The sequence below is a fragment of the Colletotrichum lupini genome, chromosome 10, assembly GCF_023278565.1.
Source record: "Colletotrichum lupini chromosome 10, complete sequence".
NCBI lineage: Eukaryota > Fungi > Ascomycota > Sordariomycetes > Glomerellales > Glomerellaceae > Colletotrichum > Colletotrichum lupini.
In genome coordinates this window covers 2,567,942-2,595,864 of record NC_064673.1, presented here as the reverse complement: position 1 = coordinate 2,595,864, position 27,923 = coordinate 2,567,942, and the positions used below count along the sequence as shown (strand labels likewise).

Sequence of the window (27,923 nt, the reverse complement as noted above, 5' to 3'; positions counted from 1 at the left end):
AATGTCGATCTTCAACGTTAGTCCATTTTGTGGCTTGAACCCCTGATTTCTATGGTCTCTTACATGAACTACTTTCCCGGATCCTTCACGAGCCGCAGTTCGCGCCTGGCTTAGCGGCTCGTTGGGTTCCTGAGGTCATAGCTTCTTGCAGATTGAGGTCTGCAAGCTCATCGTCGGCTTCGCAAATTTTTGGAATTATTCCAACGGGGTCTTTGTTCCTGTTCCCCAATTGATATTTCCGCAGTCTTATTTCGCGTTGGCCTTGAGTCAACATTGCCGCGCAGTCCTTAAGTCATGACAAAGCAGTCGCCAAAATCGGAGGATGGCAGGCTTAGCGCATCGATCTCCAACTCAATCTGAATAATGCTACCTTGAGAAACTCAACCTTATTGTCGCAAGCCTGAAGGTGCATGTGCGTCGATTCAAGTTTTGCCTTACAGTAGCTTACCTGTGATACCAAACTCAATTGGTATCCCCAGATGAATTTGCACCTGATGGAGAACTAATATGCTTCCCGATATGATGTTCTTCATCGCGGTGATCAACCCGCACTCAGACGTTGTAGCATTCAGGTAGAAAATACACGGGAGGTTTCGACGGTACAGGCTATCGAGATTTGGATGAGTGACGAATGATGTAAGCCGGATAGTTGATGTTTGTTTATTTATTTCACGTGATGCTGACTTGGTGCGTCACACTCCAATATCAGATGGCAGATGGCCCGAACTTGAATCTCCACACCCCGAGGACGATAGTCAATACCGTACCATTTGCCAAGCAATTATTCAGTGTCTGTGCATTGACAACCCGCATTTAGCCAAGTCAGGATTTCTTCATAAAGTTCGCGAAAGAAGTAGTAATAACACAAAACCAAGGCTTTATTGTGAACATAAGACCTCTCCAATATCAATATAGTCAGGTTTCAAAGGTTCCTTCACGAGTTCACGTGTGCCAACGTATGGTATGGGCTCTCACGACGAGGAATGAATCATGGAAAATCGTGGCTGGAACTTTGTGTCATTGTTATTGGCGTATCGGCGGCTCAACCTCATTGGGTTGCAATGCCAAGAAGTTCCACGGCGTAACCGAGCTGCGCAATCGCACTGGTGCGTACGGCCGTTCCTGGATCAGGCAGGTCGCGATAGAGTCGTAATGGAGCAGAAGAAAATATTGGCTCTGGGCTTCCTCATTAAGTCTCACGTCCCCGCGTTTCTGGGGAGCCTAGTACGCGTCGAGGTTAATTGACAGTGGCTCCGGCCGGTGAGCTACTGGCGACATCACCAGCTTCCTTATCTATCGTCTTGGCGATGATCACGCGAGCGAAGAGATGCATGCGTCGCTTCCAGCTCGTTGGTTGAGGGAAGTCTAAAAGGCCAACAAGCCGCTGCTTTCCGCCCAGCTTATTGGGAACATCTCCTCGCTCGCCCACTCGCAGGTTCCTGTTTCTAGCCACCACAAGGCAACTTCAAATCTTGTGCAAGACCCCGCCGGTCGTGTAGCAACAGTTCACAAGATGAAGACGGCCGCTCTCGCATTGGCCCTGCCGGCGCTAGTCAGCGCCGTTAAGTGCAAGCCGTACGTCGAGTCCGAGAAGCTCCAGGAGCTCATCAACATTGAGGACCTCCTCGCCGGGTCCCAGAAGCTCCAGGATATTGCGGATGCCCACGAGGGAAACCGTGCCTTCGGCGGTGGCGGCCACAACGCGACCGTAGACTGGCTTGTCGAGGAGCTTGAGAAGCTCGACTACTACGACGTCTACAAGCAGCCTTTCACCGAGGCTTTCGCCGGTGCCAAGGCGACCCTCTCCGTCGCAGGCGATGCCATTGACGCCCGTCCTCTGACGTACACACCTGGCGGAACCCTAACCGGCGCTACCTTGGTCAACGTTGCCAACCTTGGATGCGAGGCGTCGGACTACCCTGCCGAAGTCTCTGGTGCTGTTGCGCTCGTGTCGAGAGGCACTTGCAACTTTGCGGTCAAGGCCACTCTTGCTAAGTCTGCAGGCGCTGTCGGTGCCATCATCTACAACAACGACGTTGGCGCGCTTTCAGGAACCCTCGGCGCGGCTTCGGATGGTTACGCCCCGACTGTGGGAATTACTCGTGAGGAGGGACAGGCCCTTGTTGCCTCTCTTGCAGCTGGTCAAGCGCTGACTCTTGATCTCAATGTTATCTCCATCATCGAGAACCGTGTCAACTATAACGTCATTGCGGAGACGAGGGGCGGAGACCATGACAATGTTCTCATGATCGGAGGCCACTCCGATTCTGTTTTTGCTGGCCCTGGTATTAAGTAAGTTAACATCACTATGAGATACGTTCGGAGAGACGAACTGACTAATATTCTCTTCCAGCGACGATGGCTCCGGCACCGTTGGTGTGCTCACTGTCGCCAAGGCCCTTACCCAATTCACCACCAAGAACGCCGTTCGACTTGGATTTTGGGGCGCGGAGGAATACGGCAAGCTCGGCTCCTACTTCTATGTGAAGTCGCTCAACAGCTCTGAGGAGGAAATCTCAAAGATCCGAGCATACCTCAATTTCGACATGATCGCCAGCCCTAACCCTAAGCTCGCCATCTACGATGGTGACGGCAGTGCCTTCAACTTCACTGGCCCCGCCGGCTCTGATGTGATTGAGAAGGACTTTGAGGAGTTCTTTGAGTCCAAGGGCCTGGGCCACGTACCCACTGAATTCAACGGCCGCTCTGACTACGCAGGGTTCATCGAGAACGGCATCCCGTCTGGTGGACTATTCACTGGCGCAGAGGGCCTCAAGACGGAGGCCGAGGCCGCGCTGTTCGGTGGCGAGGTTGGTGTTGCCTACGACGTTAACTACCACTTGATCGGCGACGATATCACCAACCTGGACAACGACGCTTACCTTGTCAACACCAAGGCCATCGCCCACAGTGTCGCCAAATATTCCATGAGCTGGGAAACTCTTCCTGCTGTTGAGGTGAAGAAGCGCAGATGGGCTGCAGACACGGCCCAGCACCTCAAGCGTGCTGCTGAGTTGACCGGTCACTCCCACGACGGGCCCTGCGGTGGCGGCTCCCACTTCTAAGGGAGAAGCACCCGAGTGACTGACTCCTACGAGGGGGTAAGACTCCAACCATGGATACCTAGCCTACCCTCGGCTTAAAAATAGACGAGAAATGAATGGATGACAGACTTCATGTTATTTGCGCTCTCTTTGCGTGACAGTATGCAGTGTGATACTGCCACAGGCTTGTCAGGATCCCAGTAAACCGAATCCTCCGCCTGTCAGCATCGCACGACACTTTATGAGCTCTATTCTTCAATTAGCCAGTTCTTTCGACCAATCAGATTGCCCAGACTTCCCGTCCTTTCTAGAGTAAGTGATAATTGGCACTTTTGTGGTACTTTTGCACAACCAACTCTTGTCATTGCTTTGTACATGTTCGGAACAAGTCAAAATTCCGCAGATACAGACAATCGTGGTAAGGCTTAATGAGTTCTGATTATGATGTCGGAGGGTGCCTCCATACCCGAGACAAGACAGGCGAGTCTAGCCTTTTGCATATCTCGGCTATCGCAAAAAGGCCATGTGGACACCATTTTCCAGCTGTTGGAACTTATCATGCAGCTGTCGAGCAGCCCACTCGAGAATCTTAACGCATGGCGTCGTTTCTGTATGCCCCATCTTCTCAGGCAACAACTTACTGCCTGCTAAACGAGATAGCCTCACTCAATCAGCCCAAGACATGACTGCATCATCGTGATCTTACTAACGGAGGCGGAGCAGTGTGGCACAGCTTTGGCCGAGGTCTAGGCAAGGAGCGATTGAGAAAATATGATCGCACCGGATAAGCAGACTCATCACATTCCTACACCAATCATAACCTTGAATTGGCAGCACCCTTCAGAGTCGATGCCTATGGCTGGGTCTACGGCCGGACGTCAGCCGCCCCCCTTGTTTCCTGTTGGGGGCCGCTTCTCCCCAAGAAACCCTAGAAACACCGTTGGTTGACCCCTGGAACGGGCGCGAACCCTGGCTTTCCAGTCCCCAAAGAAGTTTAAGGACCTCTCCGCTGACAAGGAACTGGAACACCGGGCAGGCTCGCATTCCGTCTTCTTCGCCGGGCATCTCCGGCCGATGATGGCGAGGCCAAATCCTTCAGCATTGGCAGCACTGCAGCAGGCTATAGGGCGACCTATGAGGGTCGGGCTTGGCACCTAGTGGAAGACTGGTCACTGCGAACTTGTGCAGGGTGCGGCGACCGCACCCACTTCCGCGATCTCACCGGTCAATGTCGTGGGGGCCGAGTCTGAATCTTGTTTCCACTTTAGTTTAGGCAACTCTTGAGTCCCTGATGAGAAACCGGATCATGACCTGTTGCTGCATGTCTCAACTTGATGGCTCATGGCAACTTGCATAGGGCTGCAGCGGCTGTGTCGTATTGCTGCCCAGGTTATGAGAGTCGACGGTAAGTATCTTGGTACTACGTGCTTCGTGACTGTGTCTCCTACGCCTCAACCCTCCAGTCTCTTCGTTTATGTACCTCACACTCGAGAACTCTGAGAGAAGTTCAGTCATGTAGCAATATATAAGGGGCTCTCTTCTCTTTGTTTCGTTGTGTTCCGTCTTCATTAGCATCCAATAACCACCAAGTATCTCGGTTTATCACTCCCTTGAGCTCCTGTATCACAACAGGATCCAGCTTGAAAACTTTCACTGTCTCTTGGTATCAACATTCACACCTAAAACGGCGAGCTTTCTGGCTTTGCTCAAGGTTCTTACCCCATATCCTTTTTCCAAAATGAAACAAGAAACGATTTTGCCGACTCATGGGCTTATGCCCAATAGCCCTCCTGCTCGGCGCCCAGTTGGACGTGTTCTCTTGGTAGCCCTCTTTACCAGCATCTTGGTCCTATCCTTTCTCAAGGGCGAGACTATCTTATCAGCAGTAAGTCCATCTTCAGAATTCTACTAGCTTCTATCATCCTTGAAGCTCCACGATGCTAACTCTATGGTTCCATCAGATCACCGAAAACACTGAGGGCTGCGCCCGCAAAGCTCATGGAGCAACAAGTATCGCGGCGCTTCGCGTTCGAGATGTTAGTCCCCTACAAGGAGACACTGCTGTCTCTACAGATGGTCGCTCTGGATACAACCGTCGTGATGACACTGCTATTACCACCGACGGTCGTTCTGGCTACAACCGCCGTGACGAAGAGGCGACTGTCGACACTGACGGACGTTCCGGATATAACCGCCGCGATGAAGATCAAGTCATGAATACAGACGGCCGGTCTGGCTACAATAAGCGCGAAGAAAATGCGGCTATTACGACAGATGGTAGATCTGGATATAATCGGCGCAACGCCAAGGAGACGTCTGATATGACCACGGATGGTCGTTCTGGGTACAACCGCCGTGAACAAGATGCCGCTATTACTACAGACGGACGATCTGGATACAACAGGCGCGAAGAGGCTCTTGACTCTACAACCGATGGCCGATCCGGGTACAACCGTCGCGAACAGGCTACTGATGCCACTACTGATGGAAGGTCAGGATATAATAAGCGGGAGGAAGCCTCTGCTATCACAACTGATGGCCGCTCGGGGTATAACCGTCGCGAAGAAGCCTCAGACGCCACTACTGATGGACGTTCCGGGTACAACAAGCGCGAAGACGCCTCTGCTATCGGCACTGATGGGCGTTCAGGGTACAATCGCCGAGAGAATGACGCTTCAGCCACGACTGACGGACGATCTGGCTACAACAAGCGCGAAGAGGCCCTTGACGCTACAACAGATGGTCGATCTGGTTACAACCGTCGTGAGGAGACAGATGGCCGCTCAGGATACAACAGTGTGGAAGACGGTCGCTCCGGTTACAACCGTCGCGAAGAGGGCTCGGACGCTACTACAGATGGACGATCGGGGTACAACGGTGTAGAAGACAGAGCTTCTGGGGTCGGTCGTCGCGAGGAGCTTGCTGGTGCCTCCACTGGTGGACGGTCTGGATACAACAAGCGGGAAGAGGCCGATAGCCGGTCTGGCTACACCAGTGTTGAAGACGGGCGCTCCGGATATAACAAGCGTGAGGAAAGCTCTGCTATCGGTACCGATGGACGCTCAGGTTACAACAGGCGTGACGAAGCCTCTGCCATCACTACCGATGGACGCTCTGGGTACAACCGCGCAGTCTAAGTCCGAAGGATTACGATACCTTGTAAATGCATTGCGCCTTAGATCCAGATTTTAGATATATCGAGCTCAAGCTCCGCCGTCAAATATTAATTATAGTATTTACTTAGACTTAGACTGACGAAAAATTTCATTCTCAGTTTCATTGCACGACTTCTTTTGATGGACCCTTATATTTCGTCAGATCGCTCTTTTTTAGAACAGTAGGATTGCCTACTCACGCACATCCATGTCACAAACGCGTCAGAAAAGGTAGGCCCCAATGCAGGTAGGAAGATCCTAAGGTAGGCCACCCGGACATTCAGCGTAACACGACCGGAGTCCCCCATATGTAGTACCTTATCTTACATAAACGATGGCTTTGCTACTTTCAGGATCAGTCATGCTGAAAAATCTGGCTATGCGAAGAGTATTATGGAGATCCTTCGGTCTTGCGCGGCCTTCCTGGAGTCTCTGAGTGGTAGCCGATGCCAAACGTGGTATAACATGGTGTCTCTTAAACCTACTCATGGAGCTACACTCGGCTAAGAGCCGCGCTCGCAAAGTCACTTAAGGAGTATGATTGGAGCATACTTGGTCAGAAGCCACATCATACCGCCCGCGGTGGATCTGCTCTTACTCAGAGAGGTCCATGTGGATATTACTGTTTTCATTCCGAACAAGCTGGTGTGTAACCAATCTGCCATGAGCAAAGTCTGCGGTCCTCCCACGCTCATCAACCAAAGCGGCCCTTCTGCCACCAACCCCCCTGAGCTTCATCGCCGGCCTTGACCTCTGTGACCGTACTCTTGGCCTTCCTCAGCGGGTCGACCTGGTTCACAATGAACTCATCCATGTATCGTCCCCCCGCTCCTCCTCCCTGATTGATGTTCTCTTGCCGAAGACTTGCTTCGCTGCCGACCCGCGACCTCCGATCCGGCTCCATCTCCATGTCGTCCTCGAGTTCCACGCTCTCCAACCTCCGAACTTCCCTCGTGACTTCAACCTCCTTGGTAACAAAGATACCGGGGAATCGTTGCCGCAGTACTGGCCAGAAAATCGGGACGCTACTGGCAACCATGGCCAGATCGACTTCGACGGCGGATAGGACGATGCTGAGGGGGCCGTACCACATGGGGTCTAATGTCGGACGAGTGGCGGATCGGTGTTGAATGATAGAGTATACTCGGACGACTGAGACGCCGTTGACCCTACAAATTGTGTTAGCGCTCTGAGGATCCCTGAAAGTAATAGTCCCCTGTTGGGAAAAATGAGGGACAAAACGCACGCAATGCCAATGACCAGCAGCGCAAGCAGTCTCAGCTTCGACTTAAGCGACTGTTGGGGTCTGAAGTAGAGCGGAACCGGGATGGCGAGGACAAGGACGTCTAAGGCAAAGTTGACCGAAGAGTGACTCTCATATGTTCCCGAGAATATATCAGAATTGAGCGAGCCGTATGCCCAACGTGTGGCTGGAATGGTCCAGTTCCAATATGCTGCGACTGGCACGCAGGGAACCCATCCCAGAAACGAGTAGGCGGTGGCCCATAAGCTGACAAAGATGATCAGGTAGATGCAGAGCGATCGAAGGAAGGACGGTCGGTCGAAGATGCGCAAGTATTGAAAGAGGAGAGAGATTTTGATAAAGGCGGTTGACATTTGGTAAGATGCGTTTGCAACGTAGAAGGTCTAAGGCAAGGGGTTCTTGATTAGCAAGTCAACATCATGAGCGACTATCGGCGGGTTGACTTCGTACTCGGAGGTAATTCTGGACTTCTGCCGCAGAGAGGGTATAGATATGTCTTCCCATCCCATATTTGGTAGCTATTGACCAAAGGATTAGTTTCACAAAAGCGAAAAAAGGAAAGTTGGTGGGGTCCTACCGACACAAATTCCAACAGATCCAGTTGTTGTTGTTAACTGTGTTGAAATCCTCACGTGAGACATTGTTCGTCATCGAGAGAGTATACAGAGGGTTACACACCAACGACAATATCACGAAGCAATCATCCCATCCTAATGACTGAACCAACTTGGCTCGCACGTACATGCGGAAGGCGACACACATCCATGAGAAGATCTAAGCAACGTCGTTAGTCACATTGCTGATATGTCTCCGAACAACTTGGAGCTTACCGCGAAGGCAATAACCACGCCTAGGATAGTTGGAGTCTTGTTCACCAAGGGCGTAGGCTCGCCCGAGTTGTCGGCCGTCCCATACAACGCATGGATTGTTGCTCCGTCCATGGTGATCACCACGGACCCAGACCAGACATTAGCTTAGGTTGAGGTTGACGTAAAGAGGGGGCTAGACCACCACCAAGCCAAAAGCAAGTCAAGACGTTGAAACGGAAACGAATGAGATGTCAGAATTGAAGCAAGCTCCATTCATGTCTCTCGAGGTTGTGGGAAGAAGAGAAAAAAAGAAAGATAAACGCCGGGTCCCAAAGACGAGATCGACTCTAGAACGATCTGACCTGTTCCACGGCCGTGGTAATATATTCTGCTCACACGAATGAGAAAACGGGCCTGGGCCGTCGTTTCTTCGTCGTGCCCACTTTGACATATGCCGAATGCACAGATAAGACCGGGGAAGGCAAGGCGTAGACTTGGAAAAGGGTCCTGTCTCTCATGTTCCCTTCTACTCCACAGTCGAAACCATGCCCCCTGTTCCCACTACGCCAGGAAGATTGCAACAACAAAGGCTTGCACAACTGTTTTTGGCGGGCGAAGAAAGCTGGACAAGCATCATGTTCGCTGTGTGGCTCTCAAGCCCCGGCGGCCCACGATGCCGTGCTGATCTCTCTGTCTGGTCCTGCTTGGAGGCGTCCGTGCGAATACAACCCCAACCCTCCCCCTGGTTGGACTAGTTCCCACCAGGAGCGACGTTCGCAAACCGCCTCTTCGAGTAGTCCTCCCATGTCCCCGGTCGTCGTCCGAATGAGTCTTCAAGGGCCAGAGAAACAGTTGGCCCCGGCAGGCAGGTGGAGGCTGTAAGTCCCGGATCATTCCAAAATCCAGTCTTCACAATCTGCAGGAGCTTGGACAGCCACGTTGTCACCATTCCACACCTTGTCTTTTGCACCAAAGTTGCAGACTAGTTCCCCTTCTGGAGTACGATCAACCCTATGCAAGCATTGCATTCAGGTCCAGAAACCTGGTCTCACATGCAACTAGGTAAGACATGCAGAGCGCGTCTGCGAGGCGCCTAACCCCGAAACAGCGAAACATGGCAAGACATCCCACGAGGCACGTCTTTCTCCCCAATGCGCCACGGATTTGCCGCCGGGGAAAGAGAAGAATACTGGAGCAAAGCCTGTGATCAGTGACACGCACATCTACGACGCTGAAGCCTGGAAAGGAGAGTGGGAGGAAAAGGAAAAAGAGGAGTTCGCAACCCACGATCTCAACATTCTGCGTTGCTGAAGTGAGAGGCGTTAACACCCCGGTTCCTTGCTCTGCGACGAGAGCCCGAGTCAGTGTAGCGCACATCATTGGGGGCGACCCGTGTGTTTCAGCGAGTTTTTGCGCCGTAAGCTTTTTTCTTTTCTTAAACACTGACTGGCGATTAACAGAAAGAATTAAGAACTAAAGAAGCGCTTCGTGTGACGACTGTGACAAAATCCCTTACTAAGGTATGTGACGAAGCCAAGATGCCATCGGATCGTCCAAACTCGTCAATGAGGCAATAATGGTGTCCTGTCAAGCCAAGAAACTCCGAGTCGCATTATCCAATGCATCCCAATCCTCCCATCACTCGCCATTCACCATGAGGTTGCGTTCGCATCGGCTACTATCTTGTCTGCTCGATCGCAGCGAGTCAAGTCACCCCACACAGTTATAATTCTCGGTCTAAATGTCTTCAATAGTGGCAGAGATATTCTGCCTCACTCTATTCATAAGCCACCATCACTGGCTTTAAATGGCCTATAATTGCGCCGTCTTAAGACCGAAAGCAAGATCTCAGCCGGCTATCGCGGACGCATCTCAGGTCATCCGGTTTGAAAAAGGAAGCCGCATCGCCGCACTATGCCGTGGTGTAGCGATTCAGATCATGACAAGTGACGTTCTCAGGTGATTGGCAGTTTCTAGTGAGGTGATATTGGGACACAGACCTCGATCCAAATCACCCACGTGGGCCCTGATGTTGGTTTCGCGTTGCAATGGGGGCGACTTGAGGGAGGGGAAGATTTGCCGGATGATACGGAAGAGGTAGATTCAAGTTCCTGGAACTTTGAAGCTATGGTGAGCCTACAGTGCTTCAACATTAGTGGTTGAGTTCCAATCCCCGATTTTCGAAGTGAAGCTATCGCTGTCACCAGCTAGACTTACATATCTGTCAATGAAAAGTAGGTGATTTCGCAACGTCTGAGAGCCAATTGTTGACAGCAGGCAGCATTATTCGATGGACTAGCAATGCCAGTGGCTACTCATGTTGACACGGATGAATTGGATGGGGCTGAAGCGTGAGCTATCCTGATTACCGCCGCAATCTCAAGACTTGGCGTGTTGGTCCCCGCCGTAAATCAGACCAATATCGAGGTCCCCGGTGTGCTCGGACATCATTCAAATCAGACAATCAGACTCCCCATTGAAGTCCCTCAAAAAGATGCATTACCCAAATCGCAGCGTGTCGTACCTGACATAATGAGCCTACCTATCTGGTGGTGTCGGCCACTTTACGAATCATCGCAGTATTGAGCCCATGTTATGTGCAAACTGGGCTTAAATTGGAGCAGTAATTCTCCGAGCGTCTGACTCAGGTAACAGTGGATAAAACTCTCCCTGACAGCTGTCAACGCAGGTTTGTCGCAAATTGCAATCAGAAATTCTAGATGCTTACGCCATGTAGAGCACCGGGCCGGCGGGAAAAGAATCAATTCGTGTCTCTGATGACGAGATCGTGCCCGTGCCAAACGTTCATAAACAAACGAGGCGGCTAGTTTGAGAGAACAAAACGACGAAACAAATTTGCCGAGCCCACCAAGTGGGAAACCCTGAAGACAAAAAGAGCATCAGCCCTTCTGAAGGCTATCTAGTTTAAGTTTAAAGCACGTTATTGGACGCGAACTGTGCCATGCAAAGGAAGCTACGAGACAAAAGAGTCTAGCTTCTTTCAAAGAAGCTTTGGCGAGAAAGAGGTCAACGGCAGGCAACTCTGTTGGATGTTCCAGTCTTGTGCAACCCGAGCCGAATCATTGCGGAAAGTGGGCGATCATGGAACATGACAAGAACATCTTGCTACCTTTCAAGAGTTGGGATTTCCCCTGGATACAAATTACAAACTCCCGCGGAATGGAGGATGGGGACGTCTAATCATTCCAAGCCTCCAAGGTACGGAGTATGGGTGCTGTATCAGTGGAGTTGGCGAAAACTTGAGTATGCGCCCCTGCGTTGGCCAACTCCACTGCGTGGTGGGGATTGCCCGGCTGAAGATCGTTGATGCGAGACATGAAAGGCGGAAAGTATGGCTCGACCGCTCGAGAGATCCTGACTTTCGGCGAAACAACATGTCAGTCTTGGACATCGAGCTAGTGTAGCTCTCTATTCGCAGAGTCTAGACGTACATCGTGGTCCCGGACATCCCACCTCGAAACGTGAAATCGGGGCACCGGCTCCCACTGCGGAAGCAAGAAATCGGAACCTTGCGCCGGTTTATCGGGAGTTGGACCCTTGCGGATAGTGTCCGAAGCGCCGTGTACAGGATGAGGCAAAGCCAGACTTCCACTGAATGAAAGATACTCAAAGCCTCCATTCCGAAGCCGTCTTCCGGATTGGACAGGTCCTCCGATTTCCTTTCCTCAGTACCGTGCCGTGTAGCTTTTCCTCTCGAACTCAGTCAAGAGCTTTGGCCGCGAGGGCTCTGAATATTCTGCTCACCTCGTGGACCAGCAATCCTCCCTTTTTGACATTTCCCCCTCTTTGACGTGGTAGCCGCTGTGAACCGTCAGTTCATCTGCCATTGTGATTGGGAACTCCAGGTCCAAGCTCCGTCTTCATATCGGAATACCGACGTGATCGTGACCCTTGAGAGATTGAAGATCATGGACCATAGTCAACCCATCAAGACTATGGTCCATATCTCCCTATCAACCATCAAGACATACCTGCATAGGCTGCATTATTTGCTGTATCTTGACTCGGAGCTTCGGAAGTCACTACCCGTTTGCGTACCATCATCTTCGTACGCTCCAGATCCGTACAGGCACATTTGTCCACAATCATTGAATTGGCCAGTCAGAACAATTGGAATACCCAGCGTAAGTCGGAAACCGGGAGGCAAGTCCACGAGTAAGTCATCACTCTCTTTCACTCCCCAGTCCACGATCCAGAAAAAAAAGGGAGGCCCGAGCGAAGAGGCCAGGTAGGGTATCATTCTCCCATGCAGCCTCTTGAATAAAATGTCCTAACAATGCCCCCATCCTGCATCCTACAGTGACATCCGCAGCATCGCACCGGCGCAGCTTCCGTCCAGATACCGTGAGGTGATCGTCATGTCAACCGTCCCCGCCGCAGTGTGGCCGCACCAGAGACTGGGAGTCTCCAAGCCCGTGGTCGACGAATCGACGGTTCAACGGTCCTGAATCGATTCCCACTCCCGTCGCGCGAAAGAATGCAATCTTGTGTCCACAACCCGTTGAAGAAAAATAAGTGTTCCATACTTCTCCACTGAAAGGATCATCAGAGTCGCAGAATGCAAGACACTGGGAATCCGCCCAAACTGCAACCATGAGCCTTTTTAAACATTCCCCACGAGACGAGGGCAAAGACACGCGAGTTGAAAGTCGCTGACTGGCTCCCTCCCACATAGTGGCACTACTGCGCTACCCCCCAAATGCGTGTCACCGTGTCACGCCCCTCATCTCGCCAGCGACCCTGACAGGAATTCCGACGATCGGCGTTGAAGAAAGAAGCCAAGACCCGGGAGTTGTGATGGGGAGGATCCATATCGGATGGCACCCGACTCCGTTCTGTCTCGCACCTCTGCCAGACTGCCACCGCCTCTGATCCAGAACCCCCCCCCCCCCCCTTCTTCGTCGAATCGTCGCTTCTCTCTGCTGCTGTGTATGAATGCCCCCCTGCCCAGTGTCTGGCCCCCCCAGCTGACGTCTACACACCAAGCATCGGGAGTTCTCTCCGTTCGTAGCAAAGGGGCCGAAAGAGGCAACAGGGTCGTGGAGGGGGGGGGGGGGGGGGTGGGGTCAAGACAGAATTCGCAAGCTACGCACCTTTTGGGACGACTACGAGTTTTATCCACTCTCTATCCGTCTGAATCCAAGTTTATCAGTATCACAGCCTCAAAGGCCAATTCTTCAACTCCAAGAAATGGGGGTCATGAGCCTGAAAATAGTCTTTCCATTAATTCGCTTCAATGCGTTCAAACTCTCAAAATGTATCCTGGGTTTGATCAAGAGTGAGCCCCGTTTGAATCCCACTTATGCGCCCGTCCCGCCAACAAAGATTGGGAAAACCATCAAACGCCTATTCCTATCCAACCCGTATCCCTCTCTAACTTTTTGATCTTGCGGAAAGTCAGTTGCCAGAAGTATCACGCTAATGTGGCAGTCGCAATTGTGAGCCGAAGTTGTGACTTGGCCCACCGACGACCTCGCTCATCCCCCGCGCCCAAAACCTCCATGTCTCAAGGACACAGGGCCAAGCTTCACAGATCCATCCATCGCCCCCCTCGATTAATCTCTAATCTCCCCAGTGATGTATCCAATCTGCCTCCTCCCATTAACCCCCGCGTTGGTGAGCTGGCTCGCGAGGTTCGTCTGCCCGTCAACAAGCCTCCTCTGCTCCGCCAACCGCGTCCGGAACCTCTCCTCCTGCTCCCGGTCCAGACGATCCACGTCCTCCCTCTCCGCGACGCGAATCGCGCTCAGCGTCTTGGCCTGGTCGACCTTCTCCGTCGCGATCTGCTTCTCCCACTCGAGCAGCATGCTCTGCCTCGCCATCGTCAGGTCCGACTCGGCCAGCTCCACGGCCCGCGCCCGCGTGATGCTCGCCTCCGTCAGCGCGGCCTGGTGCTCCAGGTCCGCGCTGCGCTCGTTGCGCTTCCGCCGCATCTGGGCTGCAAAGTGATCCTCCTCGATGCCCGCGCGCTCGTTGAGCGCCACCAGCTCGTCCTGCGCGACGCGCTGCCGTCGAGAGTCCTCGAGCTCTGCCTGCGCGGACCAGATTTGCGCCTGCACTGTCGCCAGCTCGCGGTTGCGCACGATGGAGAGGGCGTGGTCTTCCTGCTCGAGGTTGATGCGGTCGAGGCGGGCGCGGCGGGTGCGTTCTTGGGCTTCGACGTCCTCCGGCATGCCGACGGCGCCCTCGGGTTGGGGCCCCATGTTGGCGTAGTAGACGTCCTCGGCGCGGTTGGCGCGGAGGAGCTTGATGAGGGCGTCTTGCTGGTCTGATTTGGGGAGGACGTGCATGACGTACATTGTTGGGGAGTAGGTCATCTTGCCGTCCGAGTAGTGGTTGAACTTTTTGTTGATGTGTTTCCACATGCCCGCCTTGAGGAGTGTCCGGCAGGTGACGAGGGGGTCCCGGGACTCGAGAGCTAGGAGGAGGATCGACTTGCCTTCTGATCTCAAGGTTGTGTCGGAACCAGCCTCGATGAGGAAGTTGATGACCCTTTCCATAAGCTTTTGTCGCGCGGCAGTGAGTTCGCCGCTATCGGCGCAATGCCGGGCAAGTTCCCCTAGTGCACTCCGGCCTCCGTGAAGAGTACTTGGGAAGTCGGGCTCGTGTCCGTACTGTACTAGGACCTGGCAGGCTGAGTGGTTCAGCTCGCGGGCAGAGTTGTGAAGTGACCCGTCATTGCGCGAGGCGCCAGCAGCTAGTAAGTTGGACATCATCTTGATCGCTGTGTCCCCTCCAACCTCGGTCGATAGTGTGAGGGGCGTGTTGCCCTTCACGTCGCATACGTCCACCTCTGCGCCTTCTAACAACAGCATTTTGACGACGTCGGGTCGGCGGTTCCGGATAGCCAGCATGAGCGGCGTAGATTGGGATATCTTCGACTCAAAGTTGACCTTGGCGCCGGTCTCGATGAGCATCTGCACGATGCCACTGCTAACCTTCTTCTGCGGCTGGAGAAGCGCCCACATCATGAGCGTAACAGCCTCCTCATCAAGGTCTTCCATTACCTTGCAAGGCATCATCTGATCGTAGTAGTATCCGGCATCCAAGAGGGCCTTGGTAATCCGGATCGAGCGCGGGTGCTGCTGCAGGGCAAGGAACATCAGGGGCAATGAGTCAGGTGGCGTGTACATGACGTCCAGCCTCGTCTCCCCGTCAGCGTATTCAGTAAACATTGTAATTAATTCAAGGGCGTCGTCTTCCGAGGCCGGATTGTCAAAGATGCGGTAAAACGATCGGGATATGGACTCGGTGTTGGGCTTTTTCTCTAGTAGCCTCTTGACCAAGAAGGAGTTGCAAGCAGCGGCGGCCGACTGCAACAGCTTGCCGTCGGCATAGTTGACATCGACTTTGTGATCGAGCAGGATATCGACGAAGCCGTTGGCGAGTGCCAGGCTATCGGGCTCGCTCTCGGTTAACGGCAGATCGACAACCTGGGTGAGGACGGAGCTGAGACCGTCGCCGTGGGCTCCTTTTTTCAGGAAGCTGTGTAGAATGGTGAAGCCGGCTTCCGAGAACCAAGCGTCCGTGTTCTCCCGGGTAAACCCTTCTCTAATGGCGAGATTGAGATCGGCCGATAAGATTTTGGACTCGAGCATGAAGGCAAGTGGTTTTACCAGGGCTCTCCTCGTAGCGTCGACCAGGGTCTGGCAGTCGTTGGCGATCGGCGAGGCACCGTATCGGAGGAGAGACCGGATAATTTTGAGGTCGAGCTCCTCTTCGTTAACCGCGTTATTCAGTACTACGTGTAAGTCGTCGGAAACAGGCAAACCGGCTCGGAACAGCATATCGATCGCGGCGGCACGGGGTTCGCGACTAAGTTTCCAAGCAGCCCTCAGCGCCCTATTAAGCGTGGCATGCGAGGGCTTGTGTGGCTTCCTTTTGTTAGACCCCTTTAACGAAGCGTGGGATTTGGCGGAGGCAATGGATCTCAACGAGGCGCTTGATGGTTTACTCACTAGCCGCGTCCCGAGTTCGACCAACCCCAGCATCATTTTCAGACTGCTCAGGTAGGCGCTCCTCGTGGCCGCCCAGATGGCCTCGCCCTTGTTGTAGTTCGGGTCCGCGCCGGCTTCCAGTAGGATCTTGACCAGGTCGTCGCCCTCTTCACCGAATCGGACCGCGGATGCGAGCTGCGCGTCGAGTGCTTCACCTTCTACGCCGTGGACAAGGAGAGGTTCGAGGATGGCGGCCCGCGTCTTGAGGTTGCCGACTTCTGTGGCGGCTTGGAAGCCCCTTTCGATCGTCGATCGCTTGGGTGTGGTGGTGCCGCTGAGCAGCATGTTCAGAACATCGGCGGCGCCCGAGCGACATGCCTCCACGATGGCATCCTCGTCAATCTGCGCCCCATGGCTGACGAGGAGATTACCCAAGACCAGATCACCGTCCGCCGCTGCCGCAAGTAAGGCATCGGAAAGGACGGAGCCTGAAGCTCCATGCTGCAACAACACCTCGCATATCGCCGCCCTTGCTTCTCGGTTAGAAAGAAGAGCCGCCTCGGCGAAGGCATCGTTGAGCACAGGAAGAGGGTGCTTTTGAGCTAGTACGAGCTGAACAATATCAGGACGCTCCTTCTTGACTGCCGAAACCAGGGCCTCTCCATCGCTTGTGTTGGCCTTGGCAGAAAGGGTTCGGAGCAGCGGTATGTCGTTTGTGTAGGTGTTGATAGCGAACCCGAGAGCCCTGTTTACCTCAGCGCTAGGCGCGCCCGCGTCAAGCAACTTCTGGGAGAACTCGAGACGATCCATCGGGTCGGCGATCCGCAGAGCGTGGGGTAAGGCCGACGCGAGCGATGCTGGGTTTGGGCGGGCCGCGAAGAGAAGATCAGTGATTTGCGTGTCGCTTGCGGCTACGGCATGGCAAAGAGCGGCGGCGTTGTGAGAGTTGACGTCGGCACCGGCGCTGAGGAGGACCTTGACGATGGATAGTTGTCGATGTTCAGGAAGGGTCTGAAGGAGGGCGTGGACTTCCTTTACGAGAACGTCGTTGAAGGGAGCCCTGTCTTTTGTCTTTTGCAAGAGAATCTCAAGCTTGGCGGCCTTGGTATCTGAGAAGATAAGCTGCCCAAACTCGCTGACGGCCCTGCTGACCGTTGCATGTGAAGGTTTGCCGTGCATGAGCAGTGTCTCTAGGACTGGAGGGTCATGGCTGTGGATTGCTGTTACGAAACATTAGCATCTATACTATTCCCCTTAGCTAACAATCACTTACCGGAAGCCATGGCAATGCCGTTGTCAACGTTGACATCGGCATGACCCTGCACCAACAACACTTGCAGAAGCTTCAGGTCAGCTGGCCGATAGTTCAACGCGTTGAGCATTGCCTGTGAGACCTTGACCGGGTCCAAGTCCGGCACCGACGTCAAGAGCAGCGTCGCCATATCCAACCTCGCCTTAGCATCCTGGGTCGCAATGATCCTTGGCAGTACGCCAGCGGCAGTGTGAGGTGTCACATTCTTCTTGAGCAGCGCATTGAGCAGTCTCACGTCCTTTTGTGACACCGCAGCTACCAAAGCTGAGCCCTCGTTGGTGTTGATATCGGTGTTGTACTTGAGAAACAGCCCGATGAGATCTTCGTCGCGGTGTGGTGGCTCCTCGTCGATGGCCTCCTGTAACGCGTCGTGAACGATGGGCCCAGCGAGACCGCTCGTGAGGAAACACTCCACCATGCGATACCTGTTTTTCCGTGATAATGTCTTGGTGAGAGGGAAGATTTGGGCTAATGTATCGCTTGATGGTTTGCTCATGAGAAGCTCCTTGGCCATCGCCGCATCACTTCTCATGACTGCGATCTGCAGAGCCAAACCGCCCTTGTGGTCGACGGATGCCGTTTGATGGCGGTCATACACCATTGATCTCGGCCCTTTCTTCACATCATGTTCGGCGATGGGACGTCCTCCAGGGAAGACGGCTGTGAGAAGAAGCTTGGCTGAATCGACGTCGCCTGCCTCCGCCGCCTCAATGAGCATGTCATGCAGCGCAGTGCCGTTTGCCCCTCTCCGTAACAGCAAATCCAACAATAACCGACGGCTCTCTACGCCCATGTTTTTCGGTATGAGCTCGACACACTCGGAGGCATGTGTTGCACTTAGTTCCGCATTGCCGCTGAGGATGATGTGCGCGACGTCTACCCGTCCATTCTGTACAGCTTTCCGAATGGCCATTGCGTCCTGATACTCTATTGAGACCCCATACTTGACTAGAAGACTGACCATGTCTTGGAATTCTGCAGCTGCGGCGTGGATGAGTGCCATGGCGGGTGCGTCGCCGTCTGTGCCGGCGCAAAGTAGCAGCTCGGCTACGGCAAGCTTGTCCCTTGGGTTCATCGACGGGTGATCCAACAAATTTGAGAAAGCCTCATCCAGTCCCGGGCGTTTCGGCGGATGGTTCCCCATGAGTATCGCAAGAGCAATGTCGTGACGTCCCTGGCTAATCGCGACTTTGAGCGCCTCCGCTTGGTTGTAGTCGCCGTCGGCATTAGATCGACTCAGTTGTAGCACCGTTTCCAAACACCCTGCCTTGGTCGCGTCCACCATGCACTGCGAGAGCCACGAAGTCGGTGGCCGGCCCTCAGACCGGAGAACGATTCCCACCAAGTCCGCCTGTCCGCCCGCCGCGCACGCCTGGCGGAACGATTCCTGAGCCTCAGGGCTATGCGCTACCCCGGCGCCGTAGCGGAGAAGAAGCTCGACGACTTCCACGTTTTCAGACTGCATGGCGACCGGTAACGAGGCGTCCAGGGCAAATGTATCGGCGTGGGGTAACAGGACCTGAATCATGTCGATCTGGCCATTGTGCACGGCGTGCTGCAATAGCTTACTCCGCTCGCCGAAGCTGTCGAGACTTTTCCTTCGAGGCAGGATACTCGTCTTTGCCTTTTGCGCCATGTTGACGTCGCCGCCGGATGAGACGAGCTGTGTGATGAGAGCCTCCGCCACACCGGGCGATCCGCTGTCGGCGACATGCTTGTCGAGGGTGTCGAAGACGACCTTGTAGTCCCACGACTTCTTCTTCCCCGTGAAGGCGCGCCGCAGGTTAGTCGTTGATTCTGTGCGGCCGTGTGACATTTGCTTGCGCTTGAGCAGCTCCTCGGCCTTGAAGTCGTCCTCCGGGGTCCGGAAGCTGGGGGGGCTGGAGGGCCGCGTCAGGGGCGTCGGTGACGGCGGGGGCTCGAGACCCCATTCCTCCGCAAACTGGATGATCCGCCGCTGGCGATCATCCTCTGTCGGCGGAGTCGGCATCGGGGGCGAGCCGGGGGGAGAGAATAGGAACGGAGACAGTTTGGCGATGTGTTATACGGCGGTGACCTGGCCGTATGGTGCTAGGGAAAGGGAGGAGGGGGAGAAAAGGAAGAAAGGGAAGGGATGAGAAAGAGCTGTGAGCGGATAGCTCTGGTGAGGGTGAGGTTGAATGAGGCGGAGTGCTACGTGAGATGAGCTGAGAGAAGAGAGATAGAGAGAGAGAGGAGACGTGCGGCGCAAAGTTTCGTTTTCGTCCCAAGATGATGTTGCACGCTCAACGGCAGAGGGACGGCGGAAAAGACGGCCTATGGCCCGGTAGCAGTGTTGGGCGGAATAGCATGAACGGAGGAGGTGAGAACAAGCATCCAGGATCGATGGTAGGCTGACATAAAGAGGATACAAAGTGTGGTGGTAGTGGCGATTGGCGGTGGTGGAAGAAGAGACGTTGGATGAATGGACGGATCGTTCGTTTGGGGGGCCTGGGAGGCTTCTGTCTGGGGTTCGCGGATGTTCGGCCCAGAACGACTCGTATCGTATCAGCTGTGCCCTCAACCGCTTGGGAAGAGGCCAGACGGGAGATGGCAGACACGGGTTGACCGCAGAGCTGAACTCAAAAGAAAGTGAGGGTGGGAAAAGTAGAATGATGCAAGCCGGGTTGAGGCAGAACGGGCAGTTCTCTGACGGCCAGCCGCAGCAGAAGCAGAAGCAGCAAGCAGCAAGCAGTAGCAAGCAGCAACACGATGCGTAGCCCGTGTCCTTCTGCAGAGGCGTTAAGAGACGCGGGTGTGGTGGCCTTGGGAGTGGACGGATAGAAACTCGAGGCGAAGCACACCGCACGAAAGACGTCGGCGAAGAAAGATCGAAAGGTCCAACGGGCAGAGGGCAGATAGCAGGGGTCGCGGGTTGAGTTGAGTTGAGGTATCCCGAGGTCCTAAGCCTTGTGGCGACAATGCGTCGCGTTTCAGCAGGGTGGAGTTCAAGTTTTTCGTCTGTTCGTCCTTTTCTCTCTTTTTTTCTCTTGGAGAATTTGCTTGGAGACTTGCCCACTTTGGAGGCTGGTCCCCTAGTCTTTTCCAGATACGAGTGTCACAATAGAAAAACGGTTAGGGTGGCCGGGACCTCTTTTTGGAGTTGGAGCTCGGGAGCGACAAGCGTGACAAGCGTATCCGTAGGCTAGGCGATTAGCGGACAGGTCGAAGGAAGGGTGTGGCTGGGGGTTTATGAGGTCGGACGATGGCAGGGCCCTCGAAGCTTCACCAAGGGACAGTGACGTCGATCAAGGTTGATGAATGAGACCGTCGGCCTTTTTTTCCTGGACGCAGTCGTGATGAAGCTCCGGACTGGCAATGATTAAAGGGGATATCGTAGTTGACTGAAGCTCGGATAGCTAGGGGTATACCCCCTGAGAGTGGATATGATTGACAATTAGAGACAATGAAGAAAATGGAGATTCAACAGCAGCGTCGGCATAGGGAGAGGATAAACGGCAGAAAAAGTTGGAGTATGGATAGTCATCCGCCCAAAGCCAGTTATGCAAACAAGCCTCGAGAGACCAGCCATTCCTCGTTTAAGCTTGTCGGGCGACCCGGGGGGACAGCTGCCGCCAGCGCCGGCGCGTGTGAGTGGTGAGGATAAATGGGCTCGGTGAGCAGTCGACGCGAACGTGGCAGGGCATACGCGGACACGTTGACGATCCCTGGATCGCTGAAGGTCCCGTACGAAGCGTGGAGGCGTATGGGGTGGAGAGGTCAGAGAAGCAGGAAAAGGCGGAGGAGACGGCACAGAAAGTGGAGAAGATGAAGGAGTCGAGCTACGGAGGAGGGGACCGAAGAGTCCGTTGGAGTACCCGAACGTCTTCAAAACCTCAACTTGAATTTCAAGTCCTGGGCCAAGTCTTGGGCCAAGAGTTGCCGAGACTCCAGAGAGAGAAAGTAATCACTCATACAGACAATGCTCGCCAGGTCTCACGTTTCTCCATTGCCTGTTGACGCAGACAGCAACTCAATGGATCTATGTATTCGAACCAGTAGTAGCATGTGCTTCCGCTGATTATCTCTCGGGGCCGAGGGCAGAAAGACTCCAAAGCCAAGGAATGCATGGCCACCAAGTGGCTCTTCGTTTGACCCGAGTAAGGTATCCGTACAGGTAGTCTGAGAAAACCACCCAAAGGCCTATGCTCCAAGACTCTGGGGCAAGATGAACCGGTCCCCGAATGTTTGAAGGACAAGAAGGGACAACACAGGCGCCGCAACAACCCCTGACCCCTGACAGAATGGTCACCATTCCATCGAGGGAAAAGAGGCACGAAGCATCCTGGACGGATAGCACGAATAGGTCATCGACGGTACGGAGTAGGTATCCGTAGATAACCTTGCAAACTGCCTTGCCGTTCCGGCCACCTGGCTGTGCGTTCCCGCTTTGGGTTTGCTCAACTACCGTACCTCTACATACTGTGTGGCGTTCGACGCATCAGCCCACGCGCAAAAGAAGGCCAAGAAAGTTCTTCTGCCGCCCTTCTCTTACGTGGCGTGCATGGCCGAAGGATGGCTGGCACACACACATACACAATGCCCGCAGCTCATTCGTCTCACCGAAACATTCCACCGTGGAAACAAGTGTACGCTACTACGCCGCTGTACCTTCGCAGTTAGACCAAGGTACACACAGAAGCCAAGCCGGGCTGAGCCTCATTGAAGACGCCATCGATTGCGTCCAAAATGTTGGCCTTTTTTGACGCGTCTTGAGATCGATTGGTGAAGGGAAAATGCAACCCACACGCTGAAAAAGATGCGGTGACAGGTTTGATATAGCCATGTACGGTATGCTAAGAAGAAGCCAAGTGATCAAGACCAGGACTGATATATAGGATGGATGAGATCATTAAGAAGGGTGGAAGGGTGCCGACAAGTCTGAAAAGGTCACATCTAGAATGTCACCGCGGGAAGAAGAAATGAACCCCAGACAAAACCGATTGGCGATCATCCGGGTGCCCCGACGCATTGCTGTCCGCACTCAATCCGAGTCTTGGCAACTGACTAGCTTCAGAGATTCCCCGACTTTGGGAGGGAACATGCTGGTTCACCTCTTGAGGCTTGACGACTAAAAGATCCAACTGGTTTCTCCCTCGTGCGAGTCCACGATGAACTGCATCAACCCATCCACCATGAATGAACGACGGTGAATAATGCCGTGATTACCGACCCAGCAGCGGTGGCGTGTCGTCCAGAACCGGGCGTCTGTCATCTCTGCTCCAGAGACTACCTGGCAGCATCACTGCCCGCACTGCCGCCGCGACCAGCGGTTCATGCCAAGGGTGTTGAGGTGGTCAGTCCATCATCAGACCTTCAAGGTTTGCAATGCCAGGCCGTGGATGAATGCGCTCGAGCACCCCTGTGGTGTCAAGTGGGTGCCCAAACGGTTTACTTTCTACTTTGCGATCTTGCCACTACTTCTCTTTGCTTTGTTTGAATTAGTTTTTCTTCCTACCAGATGCATACTTTGCAATAGGCACCAAGTTCAATTAGTGTAACAAGGGGATAGTAGTGTTGTGGTTAGCTCGGTATGCATTAACTGGCAACACATTTTCTCATCCACCTCAGTGTATCGCAAGTCTTCAGTTCAACCCACAATGCCTCCCGATTTCCCTCTTCCATTAGATGCTCGAATTTCAGTGTTTGGGGTGGTCGCCTTTTCTCCTTCACACTCGATGCAAGCTATGCAACTTTCGCAGTGAGTCGAGTAAAGAGTCCCGCTCTCTCAGTCCATAGCGATAGTTATCCTACTCGATTCACCATCAAATGCACCAAGACCAGGTCTTTGAGACAATGTGATCAGTGATCATAATGATCATATTAATCGACCGATGGATGATTGTCAAAAAGTTGAAGCACTTCGCAATGAAATGAATGAGCATATGATGTGAAGCACCCCATCTCTCAGTCTCACTCTTACCCTTCATAGCCCTCTTCTCATTCATACTCACCCTCACTCTCACACTCTCATCCTCACTCGTACACGACCGGCAAAGATCTCATCCACCTTTCACTGACAGCTGTCCGCCCATCGGAAAGCCGACCCCTCTCTCACCCGTCACCCGAACGTAGCCGCCTCCGGCCCCCCGCCCGCCCCTCATTGCCGACCTGAGAAGGAAAAGAACCCCGCCATCGTCACCCAAAGCTCATAGCTCCTACGCGCCAGAACAGCTGAAGCATTTCTAATCACGTCTTATGGGAAAGAGAGCTCCCCCCTCTCCCCTCACTTCATCGGAACGCTGACTAAACCACAATTGTGACCTCGAGCGCAATCGGAAGCTATTCCAATACTGCGTATGCGTAAACGCCCCTCCGTCGTCCCATAGTTACAGACTAAAAATAAAGAAAAAGAGACTGAGACCTCTCCTCCCATCGCAAATGTCCCAATTCCTCATCTCGCGACCCTTCACATCCATCCGCACCCTCACCAGAAGCTCCAAACCCACACCAATCCTCATCACCCTCGCCGAATCCACGCGAATCCTCCCATCACAACCCTTCCTCACCCAAACTCACCACCAAACCCGCACCTTCATCCCATCACCAACCCTCCAAACCTCCCTCTCCCCAGCCCCGCACTTCACAATGGCCTCATCCTCCTCCCTCCCCCAAACAATGAACGGCATCCAAATCCCCCGCACAGGCGGCACAGAAGTCCTAACCCACCACACCGACCTGCCCCTCCCCGCCCTCGCCGAGAACCAGGTCCTCGTCCGCAACGAATACGCAGGCATAAACTACATCGACACCTACTTCCGCACCGGCCTCTACAAAGCGCCCCTCCCCATCACGCCCGGCCGCGAAGGCGCCGGCACCGTCGTCAAGTCCCACCCCTCCGTCTCCGGCCAGTTCAAGGAAGGCGATCGCGTGGTCTACATGGGCCCCTTTGGCTCCTACTCGGGCTACTCCGCCGTCAACGCCGCTCAGCTCCTGCGCATCCCCGACGCGCTGGCCACGGACAAAGCCGCCGCCGCGCTCCTGCAGGGTCTCACGGCCTGGACTTTCGTCCGCGAGGCGGGGGAGGTGAGGGAGGGGGAGTGGGTCCTCGTCCACGCGGCCGCCGGCGGCGTCGGGCTGCAGCTCGTGCAGATGCTGCGCGCCGTGGGCGCGAGGGTGATTGGCACGACGAGCACCGATGAAAAGTGCGCGCTGGCCAAGAAGAACGGCGCAGAGTTCATTGTCAACTCGCGCTCGCAGGACCTCGTGGAGGAGGTGGCGAAGATTACGGGCGGGCACGGCGTGGATGTCATCTTCGACGGTGTTGGAAAGGCGACGTTTGATAGCGATATCGAGATGGCGGCGCGTAAGGGGAGGTTGGTCGTCTTTGGCAACGCGGTAAGCTCTTCGTCAAACATTCAGACATGGTCTGCTAGTCTAGTCGCATCGCTAACATATTCCCCCAGTCGGGAGCTGTTCCTCCTTTTGACATCCTCAAGCTGGGCCCCAAGAACTTGAAGGTCATGCGGCCCATTGTCAACGGCTACACTGCTACCAGGGAGGAGCTGGAAAAGTACAGCACGGAGCTCTTTGACATGATTACCTCGGGCAAGGTGGAGGTGGCCATCCACAAGGCGTACCCGCTCAAGGACGTCAAGCAAGCCCACGAGGACTTGGAGAGCCGCAACACGACGGGGAAGCTGATCCTCAAGGTGGATTGACTAAACGCACGTCTATGATATTCATGAAAGCGGGTCAACCAGGAGGTGCTGCGAGGGAGTGGTATCTTAAACTTTTTTTTCTTTTTTTAATTAAATCCTCTCTCTATGGCGGATGTCGTATCATGGCTCTCGCTGCAAATAGCACTAATTCTATCATCATCTATGATAAGCAACCAAACTTTTTTCTTTTTTTTCTCAAGATGTGGCTGATGCACTGATACATATCCGTCCCTCCTTTTGCTTAACCGCTCGTGGGCTTGGCGTTGGCAAGGAGCTCAGGGGGAGGGTCCTGTCGGTAACCCTTGGGGTTGTTGCTGACCCAGCGCCAGAGATCCTCGCACGCCTTCTCCAGTGTCTCCTCAGTCTTCCAGTTGAGCTCCTTGTTGGCCAGGGACGGGTTGGCAGTGAGATCGAGAACGTCGCCCTGGCGTCTGGGGACAACATCGTAGGGTAGATCGCGGCCGACGACGTGGCTGAAAGCCTTGATCATCTCGAATACGGTGCTGCCACGGCCGGAACCAAGGTTCCATGCCTTGACACCAGGCTTGTTCTCGCGGAGGTAGTTGAGGGCGCTCAAGTGACCCTTGGCCAAGTCGACAACGTGAATGTAGTCGCGGATGGCGGTACCGTCTCTCGAGGCGTAGTCTGCTCATGATCAGCGGGGCTTCTCCATCATTTCGCCATAGTTACTTACCGTCACCAAACACGAGGAGCTTGTCGCGGTCACCGGTAGCGACCTTGCCGAGCAGAGGCAGCAGGTTGTAAGGGACGCCCTGGGGGTCCTCACCCATGAGACCAGAGGGGTGAGCACCGCAGGGGTTGAAGTATCTCAGAAGAGCGCCGTTGAACTGCTCGTAGGGCTTGCCAGCCTTCTTCAGCTTGTTGCGCTCGGCGTTGATGTGATCAGTAATAACCTGCTCGACAAAGGCCTTGGTGTGGCCGTAGGTGTTGGTGGGGCCAATCGGGCAGTGCTCGGGAATGGGAATCATGTTCTCGAAACGGGTGGCATCGCCGTAGACAGTCGCCGAGGAAGAGAAGACAATGTTGGGAACATCGTTATCCGTCATGGCCTGGAGGAGGGAGACGGTGCCGGCAACGTTGACGCGGTAGTACTCGAGAGGGATCTCGCCAGACTCGCCGACAGCCTGTGATCAATCGTGTTAGTCTTCGTGGCACAAGGGCATCGTAAAGGAGCAAAGGAGCTGACCTTGAGCGCGGCGAAGTGAATGACACTGTCAATCTCGGGGTGCTTCTTGAAGACCTCATCGAGGCCGGCCTTGTCGGTGACATCGACCTGGTAGAAGTGGGGTCGCTTGCCGCTCAGCAGCTCGATACGGTCGACAGCAACCTTGGAAGAGTTGTACAAGCTGTCGACAATGACCACATCGTAGCCGTTCTGGAGGAGAGTGAGGGAGGTGAAGGAGCCAATGTAGCCGGTACCACTGCAAGCCACCAAATCGCGCGGTTAGCCTCTATGCTGTATTCGGACTTGCGCCAACAAAGAACGCCGCGACGGCTGGTGTCAACGGTGCCACAGGCAATGGGATTGCCATATACTTGCTAGTCAGGCGAGAAGAGGCGGTAGCTTACCCGGTAACCAAGACAGTTCCAATGGCCATCGTGAAGAAATTTGCTGGCGGCGATCGCAACTATATGCGGTGAGGGGTAATTTGGAGGTGGAGGGGGGGAGAGTAGGTAAGTTGACGAAGGGTAGTGAGAGTTGCGCGGTCCGTCGGGGTATCAAGTCGTTAGGGTTTGAAGGAGAGCGCAAGTCTGTCGTGAGGTTGAGTTTGGAGGAATGGCGAAAGGGAGAGGTTGTAAAGGAATGCGGGAGCAGGCGAGAGATATATCTGGCGGTTGACGTGAGGGGTGGGAATAATGAGGCGACGGTCGCAATAAGGAAAAAGTAAACGGGGTCGTCTGTCTGTAACGTCCAGGCTGAGTGATGATGTGGGAGAGAAATTGGCTCGGCCATGAGTGCCACCGTTCGCGTTCGCCAACGCCCACGCCCACGCCCACACCCACGTCTACCGGTAAGCCCACCATGCCCACCAGCGAGACCAAGCATTAGGTTGAGTGCAATGCGTGCTGCCAGTCCCAGAATGTAGGTACTGCGTCTTTTCGCAGTAGTGAATTTGGGGCCATTCGGGGCCACCTCAATGTTCCATTCGCAACGGCCAATCTGGCGCGCCAAATTGGAGGCGATGGCGGGGTCCTGCAGGCGGGGGTGGCACCAATCTCAGGCTCTGTGGCTGGCTGCGGAGCCGACTAATTTCATCCTCGATGTTCAAACGGCGCAATTGTTGGCACGCTGAAACTTGCAACGACCGGGGATCGCGGTGCCGTGGAGACTGATCTTCGTGACGGTGGACGGGCCGACAAGGTCCCTACTGATTGATCATGTTCAATGCTGCTCCTTCACTGTCACCGTATCACTGGCTTGTGTATCTTGCCATCCAGGACGAACCGAGTGAATGCGGTCAGGCATCCATAGACCGATAAACTGACGAGGCCAGAGTGAGAGTCAAGAGAGAGATCGGATGACGGATCAAGAGGTGGATGGCCTGGTGGAGTGTCTCCCCGGCGCATGCTCCCCGTATCCGTATTGTTTAACCCTTCCCGGATGTCTCTTTGCTGTTTGTTGGAGCGGCTGGGTGGTTGACCGGCCTAGCCTCGCCGAGTAGGTGCTTTCCTGCCCGAGT

General features: G+C 54.3%; 12 protein-coding genes across 12 annotated transcripts; 5 read left to right on the top strand and 7 right to left on the bottom strand.

Moving 5' to 3' along the window:
- Window positions 1-1,152: 1,152 nt before the first annotated feature.
- CLUP02_17938 (peptidase family M28) lies at window positions 1,153-3,065 on the top strand (the record flags this gene model as incomplete). The annotated part of the gene is made up of 3 exons (XM_049296842.1): window positions 1,153-1,224; window positions 1,400-2,292; window positions 2,354-3,065. 3 exons carry the CDS (start codon window positions 1,153-1,155, stop codon window positions 3,063-3,065), a joined length of 1,677 nt encoding a protein of 558 aa, XP_049138066.1.
- Window positions 3,066-3,174: 109 nt separating this feature from the next.
- Window positions 3,175-3,665, bottom strand: CLUP02_17937 (uncharacterized protein; the record flags this gene model as incomplete). Its single annotated transcript, XM_049296841.1, has 3 exons — window positions 3,175-3,262; window positions 3,340-3,479; window positions 3,576-3,665. The coding sequence occupies 3 exons, from the start codon at window positions 3,663-3,665 to the stop codon at window positions 3,175-3,177; spliced, it is 318 nt and encodes a 105-aa protein (XP_049138065.1).
- A 1,117-nt stretch (window positions 3,666-4,782) lies between these two features.
- Window positions 4,783-6,181, top strand: CLUP02_17936 (uncharacterized protein; the record flags this gene model as incomplete). Its single annotated transcript, XM_049296840.1, has 2 exons — window positions 4,783-4,929; window positions 5,006-6,181. The coding sequence occupies 2 exons, from the start codon at window positions 4,783-4,785 to the stop codon at window positions 6,179-6,181; spliced, it is 1,323 nt and encodes a 440-aa protein (XP_049138064.1).
- Window positions 6,182-6,723: 542 nt separating this feature from the next.
- On the bottom strand, window positions 6,724-8,404 carry CLUP02_17935 (uncharacterized protein; the record flags this gene model as incomplete). Its single annotated transcript, XM_049296839.1, has 6 exons — window positions 6,724-6,857; window positions 6,923-7,368; window positions 7,446-7,846; window positions 7,914-7,981; window positions 8,045-8,237; window positions 8,294-8,404. 6 exons carry the CDS (start codon window positions 8,402-8,404, stop codon window positions 6,724-6,726), a joined length of 1,353 nt encoding a protein of 450 aa, XP_049138063.1.
- A 384-nt stretch (window positions 8,405-8,788) lies between these two features.
- On the top strand, window positions 8,789-9,583 carry CLUP02_17934 (uncharacterized protein; the record flags this gene model as incomplete). Its single annotated transcript, XM_049296838.1, has 3 exons — window positions 8,789-9,150; window positions 9,259-9,271; window positions 9,335-9,583. 3 exons carry the CDS (start codon window positions 8,789-8,791, stop codon window positions 9,581-9,583), a joined length of 624 nt encoding a protein of 207 aa, XP_049138062.1.
- A 1,253-nt stretch (window positions 9,584-10,836) lies between these two features.
- On the bottom strand, window positions 10,837-11,236 carry CLUP02_17933 (uncharacterized protein; the record flags this gene model as incomplete). Its single annotated transcript, XM_049296837.1, has 2 exons — window positions 10,837-11,154; window positions 11,213-11,236. The coding sequence occupies 2 exons, from the start codon at window positions 11,234-11,236 to the stop codon at window positions 10,837-10,839; spliced, it is 342 nt and encodes a 113-aa protein (XP_049138061.1).
- Window positions 11,237-11,469: 233 nt separating this feature from the next.
- CLUP02_17932 (uncharacterized protein) lies at window positions 11,470-12,120 on the bottom strand (the record flags this gene model as incomplete). The annotated part of the gene is made up of 3 exons (XM_049296836.1): window positions 11,470-11,647; window positions 11,725-11,985; window positions 12,038-12,120. 3 exons carry the CDS (start codon window positions 12,118-12,120, stop codon window positions 11,470-11,472), a joined length of 522 nt encoding a protein of 173 aa, XP_049138060.1.
- A 1,728-nt stretch (window positions 12,121-13,848) lies between these two features.
- Window positions 13,849-19,532, bottom strand: CLUP02_17931 (uncharacterized protein; the record flags this gene model as incomplete). Its single annotated transcript, XM_049296835.1, has 2 exons — window positions 13,849-17,450; window positions 17,504-19,532. The coding sequence occupies 2 exons, from the start codon at window positions 19,530-19,532 to the stop codon at window positions 13,849-13,851; spliced, it is 5,631 nt and encodes a 1,876-aa protein (XP_049138059.1).
- Window positions 19,533-19,583: 51 nt separating this feature from the next.
- CLUP02_17930 (uncharacterized protein) lies at window positions 19,584-22,532 on the bottom strand (the record flags this gene model as incomplete). Its single annotated transcript, XM_049296834.1, has 8 exons — window positions 19,584-20,600; window positions 20,723-20,783; window positions 20,989-21,426; window positions 21,501-21,703; window positions 21,795-21,975; window positions 22,056-22,079; window positions 22,196-22,356; window positions 22,455-22,532. The coding sequence occupies 8 exons, from the start codon at window positions 22,530-22,532 to the stop codon at window positions 19,584-19,586; spliced, it is 2,163 nt and encodes a 720-aa protein (XP_049138058.1).
- Window positions 22,533-22,671: 139 nt separating this feature from the next.
- On the top strand, window positions 22,672-23,715 carry CLUP02_17929 (uncharacterized protein; the record flags this gene model as incomplete). The annotated part of the gene is made up of 7 exons (XM_049296833.1): window positions 22,672-22,709; window positions 22,787-22,934; window positions 23,006-23,055; window positions 23,132-23,261; window positions 23,345-23,358; window positions 23,472-23,542; window positions 23,603-23,715. 7 exons carry the CDS (start codon window positions 22,672-22,674, stop codon window positions 23,713-23,715), a joined length of 564 nt encoding a protein of 187 aa, XP_049138057.1.
- Window positions 23,716-23,941: 226 nt separating this feature from the next.
- CLUP02_17928 (quinone oxidoreductase) lies at window positions 23,942-25,221 on the top strand (the record flags this gene model as incomplete). The annotated part of the gene is made up of 2 exons (XM_049296832.1): window positions 23,942-24,898; window positions 24,967-25,221. The coding sequence occupies 2 exons, from the start codon at window positions 23,942-23,944 to the stop codon at window positions 25,219-25,221; spliced, it is 1,212 nt and encodes a 403-aa protein (XP_049138056.1).
- A 241-nt stretch (window positions 25,222-25,462) lies between these two features.
- Window positions 25,463-26,840, bottom strand: CLUP02_17927 (UDP-glucose 4-epimerase; the record flags this gene model as incomplete). Its single annotated transcript, XM_049296831.1, has 4 exons — window positions 25,463-25,866; window positions 25,916-26,366; window positions 26,429-26,663; window positions 26,812-26,840. 4 exons carry the CDS (start codon window positions 26,838-26,840, stop codon window positions 25,463-25,465), a joined length of 1,119 nt encoding a protein of 372 aa, XP_049138055.1.
- Between the last annotated feature and the right edge of the window lie 1,083 nt (window positions 26,841-27,923).